At 36.1% G+C, this 19,919-nt stretch overlaps 2 protein-coding genes across 2 annotated transcripts in view; both read right to left on the bottom strand.

Annotated features, from left to right (window-relative positions):
- tut7 (terminal uridylyl transferase 7) overlaps positions 1-6,345 on the bottom strand; it is a 28,369-nt gene extending 22,024 nt beyond the window's left edge. The window contains exons 1-8 of the mRNA XM_082170924.1: positions 6,048-6,345; positions 5,147-5,448; positions 4,123-4,226; positions 3,029-3,136; positions 2,759-2,936; positions 1,264-1,352; positions 591-642; positions 241-310 (exon numbers count right to left, since the gene is read on the bottom strand). Of these exons, the coding sequence (XP_082027050.1) occupies positions 241-310; positions 591-642; positions 1,264-1,352; positions 2,759-2,936; positions 3,029-3,136; positions 4,123-4,226; positions 5,147-5,441 (896 nt within the window). The 5' untranslated portion in view covers positions 5,442-5,448; positions 6,048-6,345. The remainder of the gene's footprint in view (positions 1-240; positions 311-590; positions 643-1,263; positions 1,353-2,758; positions 2,937-3,028; positions 3,137-4,122; positions 4,227-5,146; positions 5,449-6,047) is intronic.
- A 1,002-nt stretch (positions 6,346-7,347) lies between these two features.
- On the bottom strand, positions 7,348-17,966 carry psat1 (phosphoserine aminotransferase 1). Its single transcript, XM_082171592.1, has 9 exons — positions 17,744-17,966; positions 16,275-16,335; positions 16,130-16,199; positions 15,822-16,027; positions 12,255-12,427; positions 11,610-11,779; positions 9,996-10,124; positions 9,371-9,508; positions 7,348-7,769 (listed from the first exon to the last, which is right to left on the bottom strand). The coding sequence occupies exons 1-9, from the start codon at positions 17,798-17,800 to the stop codon at positions 7,667-7,669; spliced, it is 1,107 nt and encodes a 368-aa protein (XP_082027718.1). The 5' UTR covers positions 17,801-17,966; the 3' UTR covers positions 7,348-7,666.
- Positions 17,967-19,919: the final 1,953 nt, after the last annotated feature.

The following is a 19,919-nucleotide window of genomic DNA, read 5'->3' as shown; positions in this document are numbered from 1 at the left end:
TTTTTTGTAACATTGAAGATGCCTTTACTGTCACTTTTGATCAATTTAATGCATGTATAATGTTGAATAAACATAAAAAAAAATGTTTACATCTTACTGACTCGAAAAACTTTGAAAATGTACATTTATAAAAAAACTTTAAAAAAATAAATAAAAATTAACTTAAAACTATATACACATTTAAATGCAGTTATAAGCTTCATATTTAAACGTTGTAAAAGAATAAGCGAGGAAACAGACCTTGATTTCTCTCTGCACACGACTACAGGCATCCTCCTATGGAAGTCTCCCTCCACATTGACAAAAACATCTGCAATTATGAAAATAAAACAGTGAGAGAAAAAATAAAACATACCATTGTTATTCTATATTGGTGGGTGCTTTTTTGTGAAAACGTTTTATGCATACATCACACTTTTTTATTTTATCTATAATACTTTTATATTTTCAGTCATAACAAAACATAAAAAAAATTTGGCCAAAATTTCAGCATCAGTGCATCTCGAAACTTAATACCCTGCTCTGTGTCTTTTCACCATGGCCAAAAATAACACACAATTTTTATTTGCTGTCACTGCTTTTCAACTTACCACTTTTAGAGAGATGCTCTTGAGCCACGAGCAGAATATCAGGATGCTGGAACTGATGAGAGATTTATTTTTCTTAATTACGAAACAATTATTGACCAAACTTCATCAGCAAAAGTCAAAGATTATTATTGCAAAAATTCATTCTTGTAAACCGTCACCCAAATCCACGGCTTGCTGTGCATTAAACGATTTGAATGCACTCGGGAAGTTCTTGGCCTCCATGTCATGCATTAAAATCATTTAATGCACAGCTAGCCGTAGATTATCCCTTACTTAAAGGCTTTTAAACTGCATATGCCATGGTTTATGTGTTAGCTATCATAGTGTACACACACAGCACATTTTAATACTGTCTAAATGTCAGCGATAATTAGCTTGTATCAGGGGTTTGAGCCAATAATAGCTCTAAGTCTGATAAGAGCCTTAATAAATGATATTGCTTTATGATGCCTGTATTAACAACTGAAGAGAGTAAAGTTCACTTCATGCTAGCTTTAATCAAGTTGTTGTGCAGTCTAGCTAGAATTTCTTAATACAGACACAAATGTAACTTCAAAAAAGGAAACAAGGATCAAATAAAAAATTACAATAAATATAAAGACCGTAGAAGTCAAAGCCATAAGATGTAAAAGGTCAATTGTGAGAATATTTCTAATAAGCACTTCATACTCACATGGGATGGAAACTTCACATCAATGTTGACATCGGAATCTTTGAAGCCGAACTTGGTGGAGGAAGATCCATATAACCTGAACTGGCATTCTGAAGGGGAAAGAGCAAAATGTAAAGATGGCAGTCTCATTGACAGTGATTCAGCTCTGTCTATTATACCTTTGACGAGTAAGAACATTCCCCCAGAGAGAGCAGTGGTTGTCATGTACAGGTATGAATCAGCTTCCCAAACACACAGTATCATTATTTCTGTCTTACGATACTTCAAATTATTACAGAAGTACTGGGATAAAAGTTTATAGTTCTGATATAAACACTGCAATCAAATTAGAGCAAATCACCTTCTGAAAGTAACTTGAGGCTGCAAATAAAGATTGTATTGATTACGTCGTTACACCAGTAGGTGGCGACAAGTGACTGTTAAAAAATGTATTTGTCACTGAATCATCAAAAACACTGATTCATCCAGTAATGAGATGTAAAGTCTTAATGAATGTAAAAAAATAAATAAGGTGAGACACGGCAGGCAAAAACATAGATTTTTCATGCAGTGGTCAGTTTTGAGATTTTGGGCTAGTTTACTCCTTCAATATGTGTTCTTTCAAGCTGCTATAAAGAAAACGTTGAAAATATACATTAAGATGTTTATTTTATTACATTTTGTTTACTTGCGGCGGTAAGTTTCTCATCCCAACGCGACACGCCGAGAGACGAAATCTCATTTAGAGCTGTTTAACTCTTTAACTGCTGTTTTCTCAAAATGTGTTTTTTGTCATTCTCCAGTAGAAACATCTCAGCCTATGTAGCACCTGTGTACACCACACTCTCCAGTTATACACACAGCAGTATTCTGAAGATATTTTCAGAGGGATTTGTTAAAAAAATCATTCCTGGCCTGATTTATGTGACATTTTAATCAAAAAAATATGGCGAAAATCGATTTTTTAAGGCTATGGACAGTATATTTAGATTTCCTAGGTAATGAAAGCATATATCTTGAAATCCCTCTGAAATTTTTTTCTCATCTGGTGTGTAAACAAAATGAAAAAATAATTGTGCACCTGGCTATTTCATATGTTCAGATCTATCTACCGAAAATATATGCAAAATCGTGCATATTTAATGAGATAATGCCTAATTTGCATAATTAAACATACAAATTTCTAAAACTTTTAATACTTTTTTTTATATACTTGTGCAAGTAATCAACTGAGGAAGTTTCATGGTGATATCTATTATTTTAAAATTTTACCCTATTCACCAGTAGTGTCTCGCCTTAAATTATTCAAATTAAACTTTATTTTTTTTTAAATAGACTGCTGCATTTTGTCACAAGCTCTAGTAAATTACATGTTATTTTGTTTAATTGTTTATTAAGAATCATGTTCATCATCTTTATTTTAAACAATAAAATTGTGATTCTCAATTTCTCCAGAATCGTGCAGCTCAAAAAAGCATCAAATGAAGGATTCAACGAGCTTTACACTGTTAAATACCTGGAAGGAAAGGTTGAAGGACTTTCTGAACGAGAGCGAGAATATTTTGGCGTTGTTCTAAATCCTGATCGTTCAATCCAAACTCATTGACCACACTTTCCAGTGCAGAGCTGATTAAATGACACTGGGCTTTTCCAGGAGGCGGTATGTTCAACAGCAGCGCCAGCTTCTGCAGTTCCTGTAGAGAGGAGACACATGTCAGACATGAATGAGCAGCACAGCAGTGTGAGCCTGACAACCTGATCATCATTTTGTAATCTGACTCCTCACCTTGGCTTTCTTCCTGTGGGATCTTTCTCTGATGTGAGCGAGCGCTGGAGAGACGTCTTCACAGAACACCTTACATTTATCACATCTGAACTTCAGGCTGATGCTTGGCTAAAAAAGAAATGAAATCAGATTACATCGACAAATATGATCAATGCACAAAGTTTGTTTGTTTTGTAGAAGAAATTAATACTTTTATTGATCAAGGACGCATTAAATTTATCAAAAGTGACAGTAAAGACTGGGCTGTGAAACAATTAATCGCATCCAAAATGCATGCATGTCTATATTTAATGCGCACATGCATGTCTATATTAAGAAATATGTGTTATTAATATATAAAATATTTATATATTATATATATACATGCAAATATTTCTAAAATATAAATGCATGTGTGTGTATTTATATATACAAAATAGTTATACACAGTCCACACACACACATATATTATGTATACACAAACTTTTATTTTGGATGTGATTAATTGTTTCACAGGCCTAATTTCAACTAAATAAATGTATATTCATCAAGTAATCCTGAAAAATTAAATGTTTCACAGGTTCCACAAAAATCTGAAGCAGCAAAAACTATTTTCAACACTGATAATAATAATCAGAAATGTTTCTTGAGTATCAAATCATCATATTAGAATGATTTCTGAAGGATCATGTGACACTGAAGACTGGAGTAATGATGCTGACAATCAGTTTTATATCACAGGATTAAATGCCATTTTACAACATATTCAATAAATAGAAATTATACAAATATTTCACAATTTTACTGCGAGTGAATTACAGTAAATGTGATTTTATAAACAGAGCCTGACCATAAACTTTCAAATGGAAGCATATTAAGCCACTGAATTTTGGTTATGCTTTAATAGTAAAAGCACAGCTCTAATAATTGTAAACATGTAACATTGTAAACATGTAAACATGTAACATTTAAGTACCAATGTAAAGATTATGGTACATAAATACGGTATTCCTGAACCACAGAACAGTTTAAAGAATATCTCTTTTCTAAATCATGACATTTTGCCCAGAACACTATTTAAATTGTCTAACCGGTAAGTCTATAACTTTCCAAACCTCTTTCTGGTCACAGTCACTGCCTTCGGCTTCCAAGCACAGCTGTAAAACGTCCCGTCTGGTGAGGCAGCTTTCAATCGACACCATCCTCTTCTGCAGGCTGTCTGATAGACAAGCGAGAGGTAGACAGATATTAGCTACATTTCAATCTAATTCCTTAATTACACGATAGCTTCTTATTAGGGATGCATGATATATCGGCCACCATATTGGTATCGGCCGATATATGCTAATTGAAAACAGAAACAGAAAGCGATGCGTAAGGATGTAGTGTAACGACTCCCAGTTCCAGGAATGCTCTAATATTTTGTTGGTAGTACCAGTTTGCAACAATTATTAGTTAACACTAAGTTGTCAACACTTCGGAAAAAAATTATAATTCGTCGTTACACTACATCCTTATGCATCGCTTTCTGCCAGGACTTTTACAGGCTTTTCCCAAATCACTGAAGTGACGTCGACGTCCGGGTTAGCGGTAGCATTAGCCGTCAGGCAAGTGTTATTTAAATAAACTCCTGATGTACTTACAAACATTCCAATGCCTCGTTTTATGAGTACAGAACCTATGTGTACTACTGTAGAAGTTTGGTACCATTCTGGGCATTATTAGTGGGGTAATGTACGAGATACATCATTGGATCCATTAGCGCCTGCACTAAGCCATCCGGCTGATGTCTCTAAATAAGCTCTAACTTTAATAATGTTCGACCAAGGGGAAAAAGGCTTCTGGGGGGCAGTTTGGCTCAAGGTCATGGTGCAAAGGACCCTAGGTTGATTTTACTGCAAACCATCCCTTTAAGTGCAACAAGTCTGTTATATCGGCTACATAAAATTATAATGAGAACATTGGGCCATGGCTTTTAATGGTGAGACTTTTTGTAATCAGGCTCTCAAAAATTATATACAAATTTGGATTTAGATTTATCGGCCAATATATCGGTTATCGGCTTTCAAATATAAAGAAGTATCGGTTATCGGCCAAAATGTTCATATCGGGCATCCCTATTTCTTATACATGTTTTACCATGTCTGTCTCGTCGTTCTCTCCAGTTCCTCCGCTCAGCAGGAGAACCTCTCTGGACTCGTTCCTGGTGAGAAGGACTCTGTCCAAACACTCTTCCCTCAGACAGAGAGGCTTTTCCTCTTCTATTCCCGTCACTTTCACCGGCTCGACCGTGACCCCACTTCGCTTTCGGGCTGTAACTGCGTTCATGGCTCACATGGTCGCGTCCCAACGGGCTCCTCCAGCTCTCAGCTTCATCGGCTTCCTTCTGTCTCCTGTATCGTGGAGAGAACTTCCGGTTTCCCCTATCAGCCATTGTGGATCTGGATTTATGGGTGGGAAACCAAAACAATCTGTTAATTTAATTTCCTATTATCACTGTAAAGCTGCTTTGAAACAATCTATATTGTTAAAAGCGCTATATAAATGAAGGTGACTTGAAACAAAACAAGACTAATATGGAAGGAATAAGAATAAAATCCCAATGATAAAGTGCAACCTTCACAGCAATTTTGATTATGAGGTTTCATAAAACCCATAAAGTGATGATTAATAATAATAATCCTTAGTTTTAATTCATAAGTAATTATTAACAATCCTTTAATGAATGTTGACGTGGATTCAATGTTTAGTGAGTCTATTGGAATTCAATGAATTATCGATATTTCAATTGGACTCAATTTTGACTGTGACAGTGTGGATTATTTACATATGGATCAAAGATCAGATAGCGTAATATTTCTGCGTGTATGGTGTGAAAGTATGAAATGGTGAATTAAAATACACGTAGGTTAGAGTTCCTGTGTAACGGCTGCTTCTGCTCGAGGACAAAGAGCAGCTCGTGAAAACTGCCGTGTCATACACGAGTCAAACTGACAGGAAAAACACAACAGCCCGTTTAATGTGATCATGCCAAACTCACCCAATCTAACAACAGTCTTGCTTTATAAACACGAGCGCGACATCTTTGATTCCCGTGAGTTGTCTGGTAACTGTAACATGCAGGTGTTTGTCTGATTCTGAACCTATGTCACTTCCGTCGACTTTTCTGTCAAATCATCAGACGTTCAACAGTTAATAAGAGCATGACATTTTGCCATTTAACTCTTAATCAAACGTAAATAAATAAAGATTTGAATAACTTGGTTTTAAGTAACAAACGTCTCTTTTGATATTGAAATTGTTAATTTCCTATACGACGTTAGCACTTTCAACTTCCGGGTTCTATGTGATTCCAAAATAAAAGCTTTTTCAAAATAAAATATTTTTCTACTCACTATATTACTTTGCTGTAATGTAGATGTCTTATTTATTTAATGTGTTCATTTGAAACAATGTTTTATTTAATCTTATTTATTTGTACACTTTTGACACTCCACGGACCCCCTAGGACTCCTTTAGACCCCCCAGTTTGAAAACCTTTTTATTAAATCATTTGACCGGATTGCAATTCTCTAAATAAAACATGCAGCAATCTCCCGTCTCCCTTGAACTAATTTGTATTTTAGCGGTAGAAGAACTAGTGTTGCTAGATCAGCGTATCAAAGCCAATCAAAACCAGCAGAATGACCAAATAAACTAACCTAAAAAACGATATTCAAATTATGCCACTCCCTTACCTATAATACATATTTCAATACATATTCAACATAATTCAATTTCATAAATTAGGACCAGTGTCCCTTCCACACAAAAATATCCTTACGCTTGAGTAGATAATAAAAATTCGGTCAAATATAATTTATGCAGTATGTATGAAAAATAAAATAAAATAAAAATCAACCTGGGGCAACAATTTAAACGTAGCCCAAATCCACAGGAAAACAGCAGACTTGGCAATCCAAGTTACAAAGGATATGTAAATGGAAGTAAAACTTCAGCTCACTGGCTCTTGTTTGGATTCAACAATCCTTGAACAAACATTCAAGTTGCTACAAGAGAAAATGGTAATACAATACTCCAAAGCTGAATAAACACTCCCACGTACAAATAATTTTATTAATATAGCAAAAGCACAGTACTAATAATTGTAAACATGTAGGATTGTAGTACCAAGATACTCTTTATGGTACATAAATACGGTATTCCTTCAGTACCATGGTACCACCACAGTACTGTTTTTTTTTTTTTTCAAATATTTATTTCCTAATCATACAGTAATATCCATAATGAATGTTAATTTAACTTTAAAATCTCTCCTCGGTAATAAACACTGCAGTGTAGAGCATTTTAGTAGTGTTTTATTTTCTTTTAGCTTGTATCACAGTATTTAGTTGATAACACATTTACATTAGTGAAACATGGAATGTTTTGGAATACAATTCAATTACAATTTTACAAGCATTAAGGCACAGCAGAATCTGAATAAAAGGGTCAGCTAAAAAAAGAACATTATGCAACAATGACAACAATCTGCTTTTCAAAGAGAATTTGAGTTTTTGTTATATTCCATTAATCTGCTACAACTTGTTGCAATAAACCCTGTTAGTGTCACAATCAAGAAACCCTTTTGAACCCAAGTTGCAAAAAAAGGCCTTTAAGCTACTGGTGATTCTTCAGGAATTCTTCCATGTGAGCTGCAAGAGCCTTCACATCTTCAACAGTCACAGCATTGTACAAGGAAGCTCGGATGCCACCAACAGACCTGAGAACAGTGAAAGAGTCGTGAGACACATGAGTAACACACGCTGCCTCCTAATTCGCTTACTTATACTACGCCATAAAAGTACTGTTTTTGTGAAGTTTTGAGTGTGTAACAGAAGAATACGCTGATGTAAACTGATGCCTCGTTCAATTTATGACATACTCCCAAGCACTCGTGTTTACTTGTTTACTTCTCATAGGAAGGACAAATGGATTTGCAACGGTTGTTTTGTAGGGGTTGAACAGACTAGATGACTTTAATGCTCTGCCATGACGCTTTAAAGGCCCACTGAAACAAATCACATTGTGTCATGGGAAAGCCAGTGATATTTAGCAATATATATATATTATGCATAAAGCAGGAGTTATTCAAATGTAGTTTCTGCAACATTTAACAAACACATTAAGGGCACGATGTACTAAAAATGGAAACGTTTTTCCTTTGTGTTTTTCGCGTACAGGCGATAACGTTGTCAAAACTATCCCCGTTCACACGGATCCACGAAAACGACTAAAATCACTGTATTCTGCTGCCAGGCCAGTAGATGGCGATGTCACTTTTTCGTAAAGAAACACTACACGCCCATAGACTAAACATGTAACACGCATGTGCATGACGTCACCGTTTTCACTTAGTTTACACGGAGACGGTAACGTTATCGTTTTCAAAAACTTGCACTTTGAAACCCGTTTTCAAAAGTTTGCGTTTTCAAGCCCCCAAAACACCGCTGTCGGCAAAACGCATTAAAAGTTTGCAGTTTTTAGTAGGGGTGTAACAATATATCGCAATACAAAAATGCAACAATATGTATCGTGAATAGTTCACCCAAAATAAAAATTACTATGTGAGAAAAAAATTTAAGTTTTCAGAGTTTTAGTGTCAGTGCTAGATTAAAATATTACGTTGAATATAAATGTATAATAATGCAATAGGGGAATATCTGTGTAAAAAAGTGGCCTACATTATTTTAAATGTATCTAGTCAGTGACAGAGAAACATATTCGTCTAAAATAACAGTATTTTCAGCTTCAGAATCATGAATATTGTTATTCTGGTGTCTCTATTGTCCTGTGCTTCGGGTTTCAGCACCAAGTCCAAGAATATTCATTTATACACACAATGTAATATCCAATTTATCATTTTAATAAACAGTACATTTTTTTGTTAACCTTTTATCATATGTCTTGGAGTATCGCAATAATATGGTATCGTGAGTTCAGTATTGTGATATGTATCGCATCGTGACATGAGGGTATCGTTACACCCCTAGTTTTTTGTTCAAAACGGTGTCAAATGGCCCCTAAAGCACATATAAAGTACTGTAGGGTGGTATTCGATATTAATTTTAACGTCTATATTTTTTTCATTAGATTTATATTGATGAGCAATTTAATAATTAAACTCATGGCATAGACGTTTCAATAAAAAACAACATATTTTAGTTTATCATAAATGCTCGTCAGTACATTTGACAGACACATCAGGAGTGTTTGTGCAGCATTACTCAGAAAATGTGTGTTCATAAACTAGTGTGCAATTACAGTAAGATTGCATGAATTAGAAAAACAAAACGTTATATTTTCCTAATTTTCATACAACACCTGTGTCCTTTAAGAGAGATCATGCCAAGTTTAGAGGCACCGTCCAGGAACACCTTCTCAAGACTTTCATCTCCTTCCTTCTTTCCGATGCGGAAGGGAATGTTCATGCGGCTTCGACACGCCATGTCCACAGGGCATCTGAGAAGTGGGAGAAGGGCAAGAAGTCATTTCATGTCTGAACAGAGACCAGTTGTCTTCCTTAGAATGTGTGTCTTGTTTTCCAGCACAAATATCTTAATATACTATAAGTCTTGTTTACTGAAAAGTTCAGTCAATTCAAGTCATTTTGCTTCAAGTATCTTGATGTAAGAATGTTTAGATATTTGCACTGGAAAATAAGACGACAACAAAAACCTGAGGAACAAAGTAATTTTTTTGCAGAGCATTAGTTAAATAATAAAAAAAAAGTTTTATTATATCAATAACTGATTTTGATTATACTAAAATACATTTTTCCTCATTTTTATTATATTAACTTCATATAATGGATTAAATATTAAAAAGTTGACCGTTTCAATACTATGCATTAAGAATAACCTTCTGTACAAGAAGATTACATTTTTATCTGCAAAGTTGTTATCTAAAATGCTAGGATGTGATTGAGTCAAAATCTCTGATCACTGACGAGTAGAATCCGTTGGAGTGGTTGATGATGTCATAGACGATGGCAGATTTCTGCTTGTTGAGCCGCTCCATTGCATCTGCTCCTCCGTTGTTCCTGATCCACTCCAGAACCAAACCCATGATGTAAATACTGCACACACACATTATCATCATTACAGAACGGGTAATACTTTGATCGAACGTTGAGGAGTCTATTAGGCACACACTAAATGATAAAGGGACTCCTGCTGATATTTAGAAAAGGAGAGTATTGTATTGTCTTTGTAACATTTGATCAGCTAGGATTCTTCCTGGAACAGATGATCTGTGTGGAGGCTCTGCAAACTTATCTTGAAATGAGCCACGAGACTGTGGTTTGATGCAGACAAAGCCATAAATCCTTATTAAAAATGGTAAAACCACTGTAAATGTGTCTGACTGGATGGAATTCGAGCTATTGTACAAAATGTTGGATATTCACTCAATTCTATTAATTACATTATAAATTAATGCACCAAGTTGCTATATTTCTTGACAATCATAAATAGCCTAAAGTTAGACTTATGAACTTAGAATAATTGTTCATTATAGTTATTATTGCATAATACACACACGAACGGTCACAATTTTTAATGTTTTTGAAAGAAGTTTCTTCTGATCACCAAGGCTGCGTTTATTTGATCAAAAATACAGTAAAACAGTAATATTGTGCATTCTATATATTACATTATCAAAGCTGAATTTTCAGCATCATTACTCCAGTCTTCAGTGTCACATGATCCTTCAGAAATCATTCTAATAATGATTTGATGCTCAAGAAACATTTCTGATTATTATCAATGTTGAAAATATTTTGTGTGTGGAAATCATGAACCTATGGAAGGTTGTTTCCGCCACATAATAAAACAATTTAAAAGACAATTGCTACTTTATATCTCACAATTCCTACTTTGTAACACGCAATTGTGAGGAAAAAAAAGTCAGAATTGTGGGATAAATTACCTTTTTTATTTTTTATTCTGTGGCGGAAACAAGCTTCAATATCATACACTATCATTCAAAGATTTGGAGTAAGTAATATAAATTTAAAAAATAATAATAATACTTTTATTCAGGAGGGAAAGACATTTGTAATGTTACAAAAGATTTATATTTCAAATAAACGCTGTCCTTTTAAACTTTCTATTTATTAAAGAATCCAGAAAATAAATGTACCACAAAAATATTAAGCAGCAAAAATGGTTTTCAACATTGATAAAAATAAGAACCATTATAAATAATTGAGCATCAATAATAATTGATAATGACGGAGCATCAAATCAGCATATTATAATGATTTCTGAAGGATCTTTGATCATAGGATTAAATTACATTTTAAAATATATTCACATATAAAACAGTTATTTTAAATTATAATAGCATTTCACAATATGAATGTTTTTACTGTATTTTTGATCACATAAATTCTGTCTAGGGTGAGAATAAGAAACTTAAAAATCATACTGATCCTGAACTCTCTACATCAAGTCAGTCAAAAATGCTCTACTGCTTGTTTGGCAAGTTTTCACTTGACATTAGCATTAGTAATTCATGAAGACTTCAGATATGCAACATGATGAACAAAGAAAAGACACACCTGAAGCATGAAGGAGTGTTGTAGACGGAGTTATTGCCGGCCTGCACCTGATAGTCCAGGATAATCGGGCACTCGTTCAAAGCCTTGCCCATCAAATCCTCTCTGACAATGACAACAGTCACACCCGCACACCCAACATTCTTCTGCGCGCCAGCAAATATCAGACCGAACTGTGGAAATGAACAGACACGCACGGCCTTAACTAGCAATTCACTTTTGATATCAGAGTAGAACTACAGATAATGCTGCCATTTTTATGATAAAGATGGTGAACTTAGGATACCAAACGTTAGCTGAAGAATCATCACCAATGATGACCAATGATGACCAATGATTGCTCGTCACCTGTTTTTAAAGGTGCAGTCTGTAAGAATGACAACTAGTGGTCGAAATAGGTACTGCAGTCCAATTCAAAATACCATATATATATATATATATATATATATATATATATATATATATATATAAAATATGCAAAATATGCAAACATAATATGGTATTCTTATGCTTTAGTAGAGTGAAAACGTTACATACAGCACCTTTAAAATACCTAAGCCATGAAAGAATAAAGGCTTTTTATATTTTTCTAAAAACAATTTACTCGAGTGCCTTGGATTGTTTTTTTTTCTGAGAATGATCACCGACCTTTGACACATCTATCGGCCTGGAGAGGAAGTTGGATGACATGTCACTGACGAGAACCACTCCTTTGGTGTCGGGGATGAAGTTGAACTCCACGCCGTGCACCGTCTCGTTGCAGCAATAATAGACGTACGAAGCCGAGGGATTCAGTGACCAGGTGCTACTGTCTGGGATTTCTGAGAAAACAAACATTGATGCATCACTAGAGGTCATGTGAGGAGGGTCAAAAGTCTGCAGCCCCTCGTGAAAAAGAAGAGTGCTTAAATGTACTGCATGTGCACTTGTGGTGTACACATTTCTTTTTAAAACTTTCCTTGCAGATAATATAATATTAATAAAATAAAAGGCCACTTAAGCTTACTTAAAGCACAACAAAAAATTATTAGTAAAACTTTAATTTTACATTAGTACAAAGTACACTTTTTAAAAGTTTTACGTCTACTCTCTTTAACATCCTTCGCTTGGGTCATTTTGACCAAACATTTTTTTTTTTCTCTTCTTTTTTTTTTTATTGAGTGATCATCAGAGGGGTTCAAGACCCCAGGACTTTTGTCACACTTGAACCACGAATACACAAAAAAATAATTGAATGGAATCAAAGGAGTTTTGTGGTTGAAATTAAAAAAAGTAACAAATCCTTCCCTCGCGGGTCAATTTGACCCCCATAGGAATGAATGGAATGCGAGGAATGCTTCAGTTTACATAGAAAAAACGTAAAATGATCAAAATTCAACAAAAAAAAAAGCTAAAACTTTATCAATTTTTTTATTATAAATTTCTACATGTGTATCTGAATGCATACTGAAGAGAAATGACTTTAGGACCCAGAGGAACCGCTCATTTGCTCCATATAGAGCTATAAGGCCATCTAGTGGCAAGAGTCATGAAATATCGTGTAATATTATTATTTTCCCACAAGAGGTCGGCAAAGACTCCCAATGTAAGATATTTTGAGCTGAATTAAAAGGGTTATGCATGGAGTTATTTTGAATTTAAGTTGAAAGTATGTGAGGAATGTTCTTAAATTATTATTTATTTATAATTTATTGATCAAATCTAGTAACTTAAAGGTAAATAAAATAAATAAAATAACACACAAAAATCCAAAAAATTGCATTAATAAATAGCAAAAAATATAAAAATGAAATGAAATAAGCTTTCTGGACCAAAAAAAAAAAAAAAAAGAAAAGTATGATTTTAGGGCTTCTGGTCATTTTGACCTGCGAGGGAAAGATTTGTTACAAAGTGCAAGGGAAGGACGAGGGCTGAAAAAGAGTACACTTATAATTATTATGACCGCCGCTAGCGTAGCTAGCGAAAGCGGTCATATAGGGATTGTCAAAGTTTTTTTTTTTTTTTTTTTTGTCACCTTACTGAATTTTTCGTCAACAATACCAGGGACACCGAAACACCGGGGAACATGAAATTTGGTGGGCATGTAGCCCCACTACACTTCTAAGGAAAAATTTCGTTTGGTCCCCGGGGGCCACTCCCCCCCCGCGCTGGGCCCCCCCAAACCCCAAAAAATTCAGTTTTTCCTAAATAACTACCTGAACCGTGGCACCGAGGATGAAGAAATTTTTATGGTATGTTGGTCTACTAGACTTTTACGGAAAAATTTCGTTTGGTCCCCGGGGGCCACTTCCCCCCCCGCGCTGGGGCCCCCGTAAATTTTTCGTCAACGATACCAGGGACACCGAAGCACCGGGGAACATGAAATTTGGTGGGCATGTAGCCCCACTAGACTTCTACGGAAAAATTTCGTTTGGTCCCCGGGGGCCACTCCCCCCCCGCGCTGGGCCCCCCCAAAACCAAAAAAATGCAGTTTTTCCTAAATAACTACCTGAACCGTGGCACCGAGGATGAAGAAATTTTTATGGTATGTTGGTCTACTAGACTTTTACGGAAAAATTTCGTTTGGTCCCCGGGGGCCACTTCCCCCCCCGCGCTGGGGCCCCCGTAAATTTTTCGTCAACGATACCAGGGACACCGAAGCACCGGGGAACATGAAATTTGGTGGGCATGTAGCCCCACTAGACCCCCCCCCCCCCCGCGCTGGGCCCCCCCAAACCCAAAAAAATGCAGTTTTTCCTAAATAACTACCTGAACCGTGGCACCGAGGATGAAGACATTTTTATGGTATGTTGCTCTTAAGGGCCCACATTAACCTAGCCCATAATCACTCATTTGTGATTTGCGCCCCTCCCATAAAAAATGAAAATGCAATATTATTCTGCTTTAATCGCCCCTATCTTCAGTGGAGATGTTCAGAACTGCACCATATTTCATGTGTATGATTAACTTGACATCCTCTGGGGGTATCCTCTGCTAAGTTTTGTAGAATTTCATCCATGGGGGGGTATAAAATAAATTCATTTATGTGCACATTTAGTGACTGTACACTCATCGGCCTGTAGATGGTGCTGTTGAGCGAAGGGTTGCTGGTTTAGGATGATACTGTCACACACACACATGCAGGAATACAAACAAACGCAAGCATGCACACACACTGACATCCACACGCACAGACACACACCCATACACACACATACAAATCCACATGCACAGACACACACACACAAACACACACGCGCACACATGTACGCACACATACATACACGCACAGACACACACACACACACACACACACACACACACACACAGACACACACATACACACACATACACACACATACACACACATACACACACATACACACACATACACACACATACATACACACACATACACACACATACACACACATACACACACATACACACACATACACACACATACACACACACACATACACACACACACACACACACACAGACATGCACATACTATTACTTTTTTTAGGTATATACATAAACACGCAATACAGCCAAATTACTCCACGTCATTTATTTTTGTGGAAAGCCAGTGCAGGCCTGAGCGGCGGTCATATTTTGTACCGCGATGCGGTACATCTAGTTTTTGATGTGTCGACTAACATACTAAAGTACTGGATTGTAGTTTTAAATGTAGAGTGTTATTCAATATTACACTTAAAGTTAATACTTTAAATTGCAACTACATTATTTCAAATGTGTGGTTACAGATACATTTAAATGCAGTAGAAATTGCATTTTATATACAGTATATATATATATAAGTATATTTTAGTTTACATAATTGCTTGTCATGACATTCAGCAGACCATATTTCAGAGACAACAGAAGAAATTATGAAGTTATATATAAGATGCATTTAAAGTCTACTGAAGTGGGTCAAAAACCCCAGCTAAATGCATTTAATACAAATTTAAACTAGAATACATTATCATTTAATTGCAATAAACATGCAGTAATATAATGTTTTAATGTACGTTAAATACTTTTTTTTTTTTTTACTATTTTAACTTTTTTTTTTACTATTGCTAATATGTGCTTCTTTTCACAAAGGGCAGAGCGATGCTTTTGAAAAGAGTGTAAAATATGCAGGATAGCTTGAACAGATTTCACAAGACTGACACAAAAAGCACCTTCCAGCAATTAAAAACCGTTTGCTAAACTCCGATTACTCACTGGTGTAACTATCCAGTTTTGGATGGATCACGTTCACTTTCCCGTACTTCTCTGCCTCTTTGGCTGCCTTCGCAGACCACGTCCCCGTGACCAGGTAATCTGCACACCTGTCCTCTTTCAGACCAATCAGATTGAGAGGAACGCCACTGAACTGTCCCGAGCCTCCGCCTTGCAGGAACAGTATCTTATAGTTTTCAGGTACGTTCCTATTCAGTGTGGACACCAAATGTACATTAGTTATGGAATATGAATGAACAAAGACATTAATCTCCAACTGAGGGATAGTTTGATGAAAGGTAAACACTCACAGAAGCTCACGGAGAAGGTTTTCAGTATTATTTAAGATCTTGGTGAAATCCGACGATCTGTGGCTCATTTCTGGATAAGATATAAAGAGACATAAACACCTGCATTGCACATGTAAGCGTATATATTTATAACGCAGATCATTACCAAGAATGCTTATCCCGGTGCCACTGTAATCCAGCAGCTCCTTCTGTGCTTTGATTAAAACCTAGGAATGAAATAGAAAATTACTTTTTATATTAAAACAGGTTTGGCTGTGCCTAAACTACCATAAATAGAGGGTCTTTAGAATTGACTTTTGAATGAAAGTCTTTCTGTTTGTGACCAAAAAGCCACATAAAAGGATGGACATGTTGGACACCACTTATGAAACCAATGGGAAACAACCCATTTGCTCCATTTACTTCAAGTCGAAACTGGGTCGGCAATAAGAATACAAGATTTCCGTCATTATTACACACTGAATGTAGGCTATTCTTTTTTCCCCCCGACACAAAGCCTAAAACTACCTTCATTAAAACAACACACTTTTAGCATGACTGGCCAAATTATCGAATTTAGAGATGACATTACCTTGAAATTATGAGCCATCGTTTTCTATAGATAGAAAATATTTTGAAGAATGTCAGTAACCAAAAAGTTGATGGACCCCATTGACTTCCATAGTATGAAACAAAAATAATGGTGGCCATCAACAGTTTGGTTACCCATATTCTTCCAAATATCTTCTTTTGTGTTCAGCAGAAGAAAGAACTTCAGGTTTGGAACCACTTGAGAGTGAGCAAATGATGACAGATTTTTCATTTTTGGGTGAATTGTCGACTCTTTTGGAGTCGACTCCCCATCACTAGAGGTTGCATTTCTCATTGTGGAGAGGGTGGGGGTGCAGTTAGGGTTAGGCAATCAGTTAGCGGCCTCAAACTGAGTAATAATGTGGCAGGGACTCAAAACTGGGCACACTGACACTGAAGAGGCAATCAAACCTGAATTTCTGGAGTAAACAACCACTTCATTCACAGTTAGAGAGTTAGGTTAGTTATCTAATGAGAAAAGGCAAGCTTCTGATTAGAAGCAAAGGATTGATTCAATCTACAAACATATTCAGAGACACGCAGAATAACCTGTTTTACATTTTTCATAACAAATCAAGACTTAATTGTTAGCATGTCTACTGAGTTGGACGTGAAAAGACTTGGCACTCTTCAGTCCACAAGCGTCTCTGAATGCCAAGTTGTGGCTGATGCAACATTGCACACACATGCATGCATCTCTAGACCAGGAGAACTGCCAACAGCATTATTATTTTAATGCTTACAGTGCATCCAAAACCTGCATCCCAAATGATGCACAACGATTTTGCACACTACAGTATCATAAAACAGTTTTGAATGCGCACTGCAGTATTATAAAACAGTTTTGCATGCGCAGTACAGTGTTATAAAAGTGTGCATGCACACAAGTGGTTTGTTACTGATAAAGATGATGTAATCGTACTGATATGATATCACGCAGCACTGCTTTTACTCTACAAACGCGATGACGCGTAAACAAAACTTTAACCAAAAATATATACATAAAAAAATAAATGAACATTCCTAAATGACCGATGCACTTACCGACTGTGGAAGTTTAGCCGGTCCCGCTCCAAAATTGATGGTCTGTTTCTTCTCCATGTTTTAAATAAAACTGCGTAGATGACCGTGGTGGGATGAATTAAATCTTTCTGAAACACCGCAACTTGACCTACTTCTCTGTTAGTGATTTCAACAGGCACTATTATTCTGTTTACACATGATTACCCCTAATGTGCAAGTTTCCTGCTTGTTTTCATTGGCTCGCGGTTTCCGGAATGTCTGCTTGCGGCTGTTTGATTGGATGCTGCGGGTGTGACGTTGCTGTGATTGACTCGTATATTTGAGTGCATTAAATATTCATGAGCTTAAGTAAGTTATCTGCAAGACTAGGAAACATTCATGACGGTTCTTTGCAAATCTGATGATACCTTTAAATATAACTAAATCAAATCCAGCAAGATCACTCGGATTATGATCCAGCGTTAACTTTGTGCCAAAAACATCGCTAAAAAGTCGTAAGTCAGCCTTTATTTTAAAGGAATCGTTCACCCAAAAAAAAAAATTCTGTCATTAATTACTCGCCCTCATAGACTTTCGTTCATTTTCAAAACACAAATGAAGATCTTTTAAATTAAATCTGTGATTTCTGTCCCTCCATTGACAGCTACACAACTACCACTTTCAAGCCCAGAAAGGTAGTAAAGACATCGTTAAAGAAAGACAGTGGCTATTTGCAGTGTATACGCTGATTTCACGCAGCCGCCATTTTGAAATCGAAAGTGATGGTGCGTTCAAGTCCTCCTGGGAAGTTCGTACCTACGAGGTGGGAAGTCGTGCTTATAACGGCATGTGCGTTCAAGTCACTTTCGTCGGAGCAAAATGGCAGAGTACTTTCTCTTAATTAATTACACAAAAATATAGTAAGGTTCTTAAACTCTTGTTCTAGAAAATGAAGAACAAAGAAATGTGCATCAGGTGTACTTTGTATTTTTATGTTTTTAATTAATTTATGAAGCCACTGCCAACACATCATTACATGTTGCATTGTTATATTATAATACTATCATATTCTGCGTTGGCGATTAGCTAACTGAGCTGTTAATAGAAAAGCCTGACAATATCACAGCTAAATACCTTTACGTATTGTGTATTTCGCCATGATAATCACTGACACGCCCCCAACTCGTAAAGATCGGAGCTTAGAGAAAATCCCGAGCTCCCCACTGGTATTTACGACATTGTGGTGGCGTTCAAGTGCGTTCAACTCGTAAATACGATCAATACGAGATGACTTGAACGCACCATTAGTCTCCGGTGGGAAGAACCCCGGAAGTAAAGATAAACAACAATGTCTTGGATTACCAACCTGAAGCTGCTGCCGCGATTTACACTATTGGATGTTAATATTCAATATAGGATATGTATATAGTTCATTCCTGCTTCTTTTTTTACATTCTGAATTATATATAAAAAAAATATTTTATTTATAAATGAATTTCACTGTATATAGTCTAAAGTATGAAAGAAATGTATGTACATTTTTAGAATTGACACAACATCATTAAACACAACAATACGCCATCGCATTCACGACTCACCTGTGATTAAAGGCGACACTTCCGGTTTTCTTCCCACCGGAGCCTCGCTTTCGATTTCAAAATAACGGCTGCGTGAAATCAGCGTACTAGCAACTAGATTCTATTCCCAGCTAACAATTTTTGGTTCTCAGAACGTTATTTTTTGGTTTCCAGAATGTTATTTTTTATGGTTTGTTTTTGGTTAGCCAGGAAAGTTTTCTTAACGTTCCCATCACATTATTTCTAACGTTCATATAACCTCAATTCATGTTTTTTTTTACTTTAATAAAATACAGTGGCGTCATGCCCATTCAAAGTGGCACGGGGCACGTGCCCCCTCAGATTTTTCCTCCCTGATAATTTTTTTTGTCACAACTTTATTCCTATTATGCTCCATAATATACCAGAGCCTATAACGACTCAAATGTATTCTTCTAGATGTGTAAAAAAATCGGTCAGCTATGCATCAGCCCGCCCCTTTTTCCTAATATGGTGTCTGTGTATATCAAATCTAGAGCGCTACCCGCGTAGCACTCTAGAATCTTTGCTGTGTATGTTCAGCCAAACTCACTCGTCTCGCACGTTGAGCTGGCAATGTTTTACATATGGTCTTGAAGTGGTAAGTGGGCAAAGCAACAAAT

This window comes from Leuciscus leuciscus, assembly GCF_965113295.1.
Source record: "Leuciscus leuciscus genome assembly, chromosome: 5".
Taxonomy (NCBI): domain Eukaryota; kingdom Metazoa; phylum Chordata; class Actinopteri; order Cypriniformes; family Leuciscidae; genus Leuciscus; species Leuciscus leuciscus.
Note: the sequence above shows the minus strand (reverse complement) of the source record. Positions and strands in the feature narration are given on the sequence as shown.

Coding starts and splice junctions, on each gene's coding strand:
- psat1 (XM_082171592.1), bottom strand. CDS start 17,800: ATGGAGAAGAAACAGACCATCAATTTTGGAGCGGGACCGGCTAAACTT. Junction 16,336..17,743: donor CGGCTAAACTTCCACAGTCG/GTAAGTGCATCG, acceptor TTTCATTCCTAG/GTTTTAATCAAAGCACAGAA. Junction 10,125..11,609: donor AACACTCCTTCATGCTTCAG/GTGTGTCTTTTC, acceptor GTGTGTGTGCAG/TATTTACATCATGGGTTTGG.